The following is a 10,486-nucleotide window of genomic DNA, read 5'->3' on the forward strand; positions in this document are numbered from 1 at the left end:
AACTTGAAACCCAGGTAAAATAAACTCTATTTAATCGTTGTATTAGATAGGGAAACTTGTTGGTCATATATAAAAGGTTCGCAGACCAAACAGATGTCACAAATCTCTTAGTTTGCAGGATTGGATCTATCGCCGAGATCTACACTTATTTTTCGGGAGGGTGTAGTATTCGCGGTATCGGACACGATTATGCAAACTATCGGACTAATGAGATCCATTTTGTCTCATTTTTCACAAATTAAAACATACTACTTTTAAAACTCAAACTATATACCTATTATATTAAATTAAATTTCAAAAAATTATTTTCATATTCATATTTTCAAACCTTCAAAAAAAAATGTTGACCGACAACACAACAATGAAAATTTATGCATTTACTTCACATCAAACCAAACAACTTTAAAGTATTTCAAATATATTACATTTTAATCACATTGTGTTCCTTTTACATTGCATTCCTTTTTTAGCAGACCAAAGAGACCCTAAAATAGTTTGGAATGCCTCTACTCAACTGATAAGAAATAATATTGTATGATTAATTTTAGTCTGAATCAGATGGCTGACTTCATCACTCACTTTGTTTTAGAGGTTAGAATTATAATGAGTGTTGGTGATAGATTCAATGAATTGGGCCACCTACTTCCACTATGCCTTATGTGTCGTCATGTGGCATTGCATAAAAATGCTCAGTTCATTAAGATATCAAGGAAAAGAAGGTTGTATTTTTTGTTACGTCAGAATCAAAAGAGAAGTGATTGTTGAAAGCTATGTTAATGTCAACCAGGGAGTACGACTACTACAAGCTTGCGGTGAAAGTAGTACAAACAAGAAGGCTCAACAAATGGTTTCTGTATTGGGCAACAGAGTTTTCATTAATGGTGTTGATCCAAAAAAATCCAGATTAGCATGTTAGACAGCAAGGAGTTACAAGTTTGATCAAGAACAAGATATTAGACAAAGAAAAGTATCGATAACTCAAATTGTACAATAACAACAACAAAACCTTTATCCTACTAAGTGGGGTCTGCTACATGAATCCTTTTTATCCATTGCGTCCTATTTAGTGTCAATCGATAACTCAAATTGTACGAAAAATAAAATTGATCAAGATGAAGAAATCTTGATTTCAGCAAATATTTCAATCAACAAGAACATAAAGGTATTCTCCACATCATATCCTATTATTACAGCACAAATAAATAATTTCACCATCTAAGAAGCATAATTAATAGCTAAAAAATGTTAATGAGCTTGATTATATCCCTAAATAATTCTATTTAGCCTTATTAACTCTAATTTGGTCAATTAGCCTGATGAATTTGAACTAGCCCTTATGTCTACATCCAAACATGTGTATATATACTCTTGTACGTGATGTAGGACATCTTAGGGTCTAAGATTTTTCAATGAAGATCAATGAAACAATAAAAGCAAACACAAATTTAATGTTAAATGTTTTAAGAAATCAAATTTAGAATGACAATCACAAAAATTAAAATTTGCAATTTATAAACCATTAGATCCTATTTGGAATCCTTTTTTTCAAAATTAATTAAAATGGCATAAAATATGTTTGTATAATAAATTTGGTATTTTGCTTTTACAAATTAATTTATTTTTAAGGAATACTAAAACAACTTTGAGGCATTTTAATATTTTTAAAATCAATTCCTTTTTTATTGGTCCCTTGTTAATCACATCACCAAGCCATCGACAGCATCAGAGTCTTCCATAATAGCAAGCCCTTAGAATGCAAGATCCAAAAAAAAATAGTTTTGATTATTTGGCTACCATTCTCAATGCTTATTATTGAGAGGACCCTCCACCTTCGTTGCTAAGTCTAGATGACCAAGGTAGCTTTCCAACACATGAAAGTGTGCCTATGTACAAGTTCTCATTAATCAACCATAATCAACAAGAAAGGCAATGTTATGAGTATAGACACGAAAATCACTATAATTTCATATTCCTTTTTCTTGACAAGCGAACATCAAAGCTTGACTCCACAAAGAATGAAAGCGAGTTGAGCTAGCTCATACTCAAATCATTAAAAATCTCGCAAGTCAAGCTTATAGAGTCATGAGCTTGAGCAAAAGTTTAAATTATAGCTTCTAGAACATAGAAGCTCGAGTTCGAGCTTGACTCAGCTTGGCATATTAGCTTGCAAGCCAACTCAATTAAATTCAACCATTATATTAAGCACTTTTATGTTAAGTTTCATCAGGTCAGGTTAGATTAAGGTCCTATCATTGTGTTATTTAATAAGTTCCCATCACTACATCATTCAGTGAGCTCCCATCACTACATCATTCAGTGAGCTCCCATCATCACATCCTCCAATGAACTCTCATCATAGCATCATCTAGTGAGCTCTCATTATTGAGTCCTCTATCAAGCTCGTGCTGCAAATCCAAACATTGTGTCCTCCAATGAACCCCCGAGCAACTCACAATGTCGCTTCCTCCACCAAGCTCTAGCCACTAGTCCAATAACTACATTTAACTCACTTCACCGCAGCCTTCTCTAATGAAACTTATCAAGCCAATTGTTTTTCCGTTAAGTTGAGTTCAAGCTCGCTGTATGCACTTAACTTGGGCTCGAGTTTGCTTGACAATTCCACTTCTTACATTCATAACAGAAAGCAATTTATAATGCCCTCTATTAAGGGTATTTTAAAATCAATCATAATCATATAACAGTTTTAGAATTTTACACCAACAAACTGAGATAACCCCAAGTATATGATCCATGACAGCATCCCATATCAAAGATGGATAATTAAGGAATTGTTCATTTGTGTTTTATATTACTAAAAATTGGCACCAGATTGATATTGAAATTCATGTAGAACTGCCAAATTTCTATAATATCTACATTAATTCCAACTTCCAAGATGAATGCAAGAGAAAAGAAGATCAAACTTTCAAGCATACCTGGAACCTTTCAATCAAAGGAACAACACCAACAAGCTCTGGAGGTAGAGATTTCGACAACCTGCTTGGGGTTCTGCAAAGGATAAATATGAAATTTATTCAGTTTTTTTCCACTCCAACATATCTTCAGAGAAAGAAACACAAACAAGCACGCAAACAAGCATGCAAACAAGCACAATAAGCAAATATAAACATAAACCGATGCACACTAAATAAAGCATTTAAAACATGGGTGCAATAGACATGCATCGATAGAAGTTACCAGACTCCCAAAGGTTTTGTGCCAATAATAAGTACTTCCTTTCGTCTAAATTGGTTGATATTCATAATTTACTAGAAAGCATTAGCTTACGTGAGTGAAGCCTTAGTATTTTCTCTCTTCTTTTTTTCTTTCTTTTACTTTTTTGAAAGGGGTAGCTCAACAGGCCATCCATGAGAAAATATGTAAGAAAATAAAATAAAGCTCATAAGCATAACTAACATATTTAATTAACAAAAGACAGTTGACTGTTATGAGGGGATGTGCTGGGATGTTATGGTTGTTACAACCAGCTGTCGTCATGTATAGCCTAATAAAATTAAATCTTGTCTATTACTTCTAAGTCATTGGAAAGACTAAATATAAAACTAAGCAGTGGCTGAACAAAACTAGAGCTTTACTTGTGTTCCAATAGGAGGATTGGCCAAGTAGTTTCCTATTTCAGTTGGATTACATCAGAGATCGGCATTAAGCCCGTATCTTTTTGCTTTAGTTATGGATGCTCTAACTGGACATTTACAGGATGATGTACCTTGGTGTATGCTTTTCGTTGATGATATCCTTCTTATGGATAAGATAAGAGTAAGAGTTAAGGAAAAACTTGAATTATAGAGGTCTATCGTAAAGTATAAAGGTCTTTGTTTGAATTGTTCTAAAACTGAATACATGGAATGTAATTTTAGTAGTAGTAGATCTAGTGATAGAGTTGTAGGGTGATCAAATCATTAAAATATGTGAATATTTTAGATATCTCGGGTTTATTGTTCAAAGTAATGGTGATGTATTTATGGGATGTTATTAGAAGAATTCAAGTTGGATGATTGAAGTTGAGGAATGCATCGGGTCTATTGTGTGATAGAAAAGTACCACTTAAACTTAAAGGAAAATTTTATGAGATGATGGAGAGAGCTGAAATGTTTTATGGCACAGAATGTTGGCCTTTAAAAGAGAAGCATAAAACTAAGTTAAGTGTTGCTGAGATGAGAATGTTTAGGTGGATGAGTGGTTTGACACTTAGATTTGACACTTAGAGACCAATAGAGACCAAATACGAAACAAATGAATCTGTGAAAGGGTTAGTGTAGCTGTAATGGCAGACAAGACTAGAGAGAGTCATCTTTGTAATGGTTCTACCACTCCGAGGAAGAGGAAAGGAACAGTCAGACAAAAAAAAACTGAAGAGAAGAATAAACGAGGAATCAGGCAACGGAGAGTCGAACAAGAGGAAGCGAAAGTCAGGAAACCAGACGAAGAAACCGAACAGAGAGAGATAAAGCGAGAAGTTGTGAATTTGAAACAAAGGGATCGGAAGACTATACGACAAATTTGTTTATAAAACTACAGGCCAAAGTAAGATTTACTTACCTGTGTCAAGCGGTACGGGAGACGTCAAGCGTAGTGTCAGTGTTGAGCAGAGGACCACGCGGGAGAAGAAACGACACAGCAGATCTTGTGCTCTGTAGAAGAAAAGGATTGCAGCTTTGTGCTACTGTGTCAAGTCGAGTCGAAGGAGAAGGAGGAGCTTCCTTGCATGCGTAAGACTCCGATCGTGCGGAAGGAGCTTCCTTGCATGCGTAAGACTCCGATCGTGCCCTAACTGAGTGATGAAAAAGAAGAGACAGAAGGAAGAGCCAAAGCATTTGAATCGAGCTAGTGGTAGGAAGGAACTGCATGCCCTAGCCGAGCGCCTAAGCAGAAAGAAAAGGGATCGCGTGCGGAAACAGAGGATAAAGGTAAGCTTCATTTTAAGTATTCTATATGTGTGTGTGTGTGTGTGTGTGTGTGTGTGTGTGTGTGTGTCTATATATATATATATATTAGAAAGCCCATAGGCGAATATATTATTGAAAAGAAAGGTACAGATAGGTTGGGTGAAAGGGCCCAAATTGTCACCCTAACCACCCGGCATACAACACACACGTAGGAAATATATGTATACCCAAAAACCAAGATTAAAATGTAGACATATAAATTGTAAGTCAAAAGTCTGCCAACACTGGCAGATTCAGTTATCTTGCGAATGATCCAATTTAGTTGTGCATCTATCTTTGGTTCTAGGACCAGAGTCAGTTAACAAATTGTTACATTTGTTGTCATTACCCGAAACAATCAATATATCATCCATCAAGTTTGGTAGTAGACCTTCATTCTTCTTCTTCTTCCTGGATGTATAAACTTGTCATTCCTCATCCGAATGTTGGCTCATCTGATCAGTATATTAGTCAAAAGATTGTCGGACAGGTGTAGGCTGTTGCACATCATGAACCCCATGTGTCTGACTAACAGTAACAACTTGCTCAATCTGATGAGGCGGTAGAAATGCAATAGAAATATTACCACCCATTACATCAATGATATGTTCTAGAGCAGGTGAAGTATGAAATGTCTCCCCTGCCCCCACAAAAATAGGTTCCATAAGAGGCGAGGAACCTACATCATGAGTATTGTGTGGAGATTGAATGGTTGGCATATTACCTGTGAGGATAGTGGCATCTTCAGAAGTATCCTTCTGATGATCAATAGTGTCACTAACTTGGAGCAGATCAGTAAGAGGGGGAATCGTTGCCTCAAGCTGAGCACTTTGCTTCGTTGGTATTAGATGGGGTGTAGATGGTGACATTGAGAAATGGAGTGGTTGAACATACAACAATTCGAGCAATACAAAAGGAAATGCTCAATCACAACCCTTTGTCAATATTTATGGTGTTGTGTCTAACCAAATTTTCACAGAAGCGATTAAAATGATGTCCCTTTCAACAAATGCCCTGGCTTCAGAGGGACGGAAAAGACTAAAAGTAGGAATGTCCGTTTCGAGTGGCTTATCATAGGTTGAGGCAATGGAGTACAACACTGCTTGAGTAAAATAATGAAATTTCAGACCAGGGAGGCGAATCCAGATTAGCATGATTGGTGGTTCCATCTATGGGTCAAAATCCACTGACCATTTCAAAATTTTCATTGCTCTGTAATCAATTCAGATTAATCTTCTAGCAAATAAACGTGTGCAATCCTCTTCATTATTAAGTTTAATAAGGATGTGTCATCCATCTAAAAGTCCAATTTTTCACTCCCCAATAAGATGCATAAGCTCAAATTCCTAACAAATAAGCCCCATTTTAGGATGGTCAAGAATTTCCCAACCATATTCAAACCACAAGAGGAAGCAAGCTGATTACATTCTGCTTCCATAAAAAAGATGGTTGGTTTCTCATTCTTCCTAACAGGTTTTTTGATGTCCTCCACCAAGGAGAGAAGGTGCATGATTTAGGAGCACCTGAGGCATGGACACCCGCAATGGCAGCAGCATACGTTCTGTCCGAAGCCATGACCAATAGAAGGAGGTGTGGTGCTAGGAACAATGAAGTTGCAGTGAAAGAAAGAGCAAAAGTCGAAGGAGGATTAGTGGAAACCCCTTCAAAGTAGAGCCAAGGAAGACGAAGCTGGAGGAAGGACAACGTGCGAGAAACAGTCGCACTCGCCTCGTAACAGTGACGTGCCGAAGGAGGATGGACGACGTGCGAAAAACAGTAGCACCTGCCTCGTAACAGTGACTAGAGTCTTACGACGACAGGAAAATGAGGAAGACAACGAAGTCGAAGCCGAAGGAATCAAAGCGCGTGAGACCCTTCATCGTCGGGCACGACGAAACAAGTGATGCGTGAAACTGAAGGAATTAAGGAAACAGAGGATAAATACACGTGTGTGTGTGTGTGTGTGGTGTTCTTTCAAAGACGGACCCCCTTTCAGACAGGAGTACAATTCTTTCAAAAAAGACACTATATATATATATATATATATATATATATATATGTCTTCCCCTCACTTAGTTGCGGCCTTTGGTGTAAGTCCCTCAGTTCGGGAGTTTAATCGTTAAGTTTATATATATCATAAGTTTATTATTTAAACGTTAAACTTGAGTGTATTTGATTCAAGCACTAAAGAAATGTTAAGATCTTAATTTTAATCATATTTCTGAAGAATTAATAATATTTAATATAAATTTAGATTACAATAATTAAGCTTAAAATTTAAAGTATTTAAATGCTAATTAAATTTGTGTAATATAATAGAAATTCAAAATTAAATTAAAACATAATTAAGTAAAAGTGATAACTGAATATTTTATATTTTATAGGTTATAATTGATAGAATTAATACAAGTTAATATCAAACAAATCTTCTATAATCGACGTGAGTACTCGTACTTCTAATCTATAGTAATAATTTGTTTCTTCTCAATGTTCTGCAGTTGATGACATATGCACATGCTTTATTTTGATTAAGATATTTTTCTTCATCGATTATATTATTATAAATATTGTAGCAACTTACTCTTATGTATTTGGTGTATGTTTTATATAGTTGAGAAAAATGAATGCGACAAATACATGAATGAGATGTTTATGTTGACTATTTGTATGTGTATAATTAACTATGATGGAGTCACCCCTTGATGGTACTAATGGGGAAACACTAAAATATCCCTGCACGTATATGGAAAATGATATTAATATTGATATGTTTTAATTGACATAATTTTTAGAATGTGACTCCTGTGACGGTGATATGAATATAAAATGATATTGATATGTTATTGGTATAGTAAGACTTTTCGAATAGCATCAAATATTTTTATTGATTTATTAAAAAATTTAAATAGCATACATATTATTTATTTCTTTTTTGTATTATTATAGTTTATGAGTATAAGTATTCACTGACTTGTTTAGTTTACAGTTATTTTAAACTGATTTTTCAGTTTTAATTTGTTGATTAATAAATGAGAGAAAGAATGAAAATTATTTATAGAAAAAGTGGACAACGAATAATGAGGTTAATTTATATATCATTAATTATATTGATTAGCATTTCTTTCATTTACTAATAGCAAGTTATAGAAAATGAATAACGAAATTTTTATTCACATCGGTCGACCGTCTGTAACTGTCTTGGTTAATTCCATGTAGCGGACCGAGTCATACAAAAGTGATATCAAAGAGCAAGGTTTAGGATTAATTAATAAAATCTTGAAGAAAAGCCAACAGAATAATTATAAGAAAATTTTAACAAAAAAAATTTAAAAATTAAAATTAACTCAAATTAATAAGTATATCCGTTCAAACATAGGGCTACAACCGAAATTATAGAAGGGAAATAAGGGAATCCGATAGAAAATTTATAAATAGCTAATGTTGACTTGCATGAGGTCTGTTTATAAATTTCAGGAAATGTTGACTTGCATGAGGTCTGTTTATAAATTTCAAGAACGAAATTTTTGTAAGTGAAGAAAATTGTGGCGATTTTGCCACTCTGGGGAAGAGGAAAGGAACAGTCGAAAAAAAAATTAAAGAGAAAAATAAACAAGGATTCGGACAACGAAGAGTCGAAAAAAGTGAAGCAAAGTCATGAAACCAAACGGAGAAACAGAACAAAGAAACCGAACAGGACGGAGATGAAGCGAGAACTCGTGAATTTGAAATGAGAGAATCCCAAGACTACACAACGAGTTTGCCTATAAAACTATCGGCCAAAGCAAGATTTACTTACCTGTGAGTCAAGCAGCATGGGATACGTCAAGCGTAGGGTCAGCATCGAGCAGAGGAGGACCACGAGGGAGAAGAGATGGCGCAACAGGTCTTGTGCTAACAAAAAGAAGAGGATCGCAGCTTTGTGCGACTGTGTCGAGTCAAATCAAGTCAAAGAGGAAGAAGGAGGAGCTACCTTGCATGCTAAGACTCCAATCATGTCCTAACCGAGTGTTGAAGAAGAAGAGACAGGAGGAAGAGCCGAAGCATTTGAACCGAGCGAGTCGTAGGAAGGAACCGCATGCCCTAGCCGAGCGTCGAAGAAGAAAAGAGATCAAGTGCAAGAACAGAAGATAAAGGCAAGCTTCATTTTAAGTAAAATATATAAAGGTAAGCTAAGACTCCAATCTTGTCCTAACCGATCGCATCTCGTTGTCTCTGTTCGAAGCCGACAGATCGCATCGCGTCTTCCTCCTCACAAAAGCCGACATCTCGCGTTTGGCGTTGTCGATTGCGGCGGAGAAGATTCTGTGCCAATTGACAGCTTGTTGTAGAAATGACTTCAGGACGTTCCTACGCCGCCGCCCTCGCCAGTGATAACCCCTTCTCCGCCCCTCTTTCGAATATGTTTCTGCAACGATATCACGACAATTTTGCTCTTGGCATTGAAACCGAATTTCTCAAAAAAATTTTCCGTAAAAACGGTAAACCTGCAATCTTTCTCACTGAGATAGAGATCTCCACCCTAGCTGCGCCCTGTCGGCTGTTTTTAGTAGGTAAGTTTCTTTATGAAAACCCTAAAATTGAGCTAATTCGAAAGGACTTTATGAAGCTGAAAGGGGGTTGGAAGATCAGTAAATTGGATGTTCGTCACATTCTTATTCAATTATCAAATGACGAAGACTACACCCATTTGTTTGCGAGAAGAGTTCTTCGAATAGAAAACCAGGTGATGAAGGTTTTAAAATGGACGGTGGATCTTGACCCTCGTACTGAACCTCCTACCATTCTTATTTGGTTGTGCTTCCCAGGTTTGAAGATCCACCTTTTTGATCAAGAGCTTCTCTTCACTTTAGCGATGGTATACGGTAAAACCCTCAAAGCTGACACGCCTACAGTGAATCTGACTCGGCCTTCAGAAGCCAAAATTTTGATAGAAAGGGATATTATTTTACCTTTTCCGGGACATCAGAGATTTTGACAGCAAGCAGAACTTGAACAGATACCACTTTATTGCATCCACTGTCGTATGTTTGGACATTCTCCTTCTCAATGTTATCAGTTACATCTGAATTTAAAACCTTCAATTAAAAACGCTTCTAGATCTGCCCCACCTCATACATGTCCCTTCACCGCTCTAGAGTGCATTCCACAGACTATTGAAACATCAGTTGACACGATGCCACCTCCCCCTCCCACTACCGAAGACAATACTGTCTTTGTTCTTCCAACTGATATATTGGTAGATGGTTTACTTGTGTCCGATAATCAGGATAGTATTGAAGTTCCACATCCCCAGGATGTATCAGGTGTTGAAGAGGCATGCTTACCATCTCTTCAGAATCAGAATGTTGTTACTGCTAGTCAGGAGCTGGAGGCTCATTCTCTCCTACATGCCCAACAATCTATTGACCACACCAATCAGATGAGCCAGTCCTCGGATGAGGAATGACAGGTATACACATCTAGAAAGAAAAAGAAAAATGGAGGCACACCCCAGCTTGGGAACTTAATGGATGATACTCTAGTAACTTCGGGTAATGGAA

General features: G+C 36.4%; 1 protein-coding gene across 4 annotated transcripts in view; it reads right to left on the bottom strand.

Moving 5' to 3' along the window:
- Window positions 1-10,486, bottom strand: part of LOC110029992 (kinesin-like protein KIN-14I) — a 71,303-nt gene that overhangs the window by 55,515 nt on the left and 5,302 nt on the right. For all 4 annotated transcript variants that reach the window (XM_020732520.1, XM_020732519.1, XM_020732518.1 and 1 more), the window contains one exon: window positions 2,937-3,009. In XM_020732520.1, coding sequence (XP_020588179.1) covers window positions 2,937-3,009 — 73 coding nt within the window. The remainder of the gene's footprint in view (window positions 1-2,936; window positions 3,010-10,486) is intronic.

Source organism: Phalaenopsis equestris, unplaced genomic scaffold (assembly GCF_001263595.1).
Source record: "Phalaenopsis equestris unplaced genomic scaffold, ASM126359v1 Scaffold000623, whole genome shotgun sequence".
NCBI lineage: Eukaryota > Viridiplantae > Streptophyta > Magnoliopsida > Asparagales > Orchidaceae > Phalaenopsis > Phalaenopsis equestris.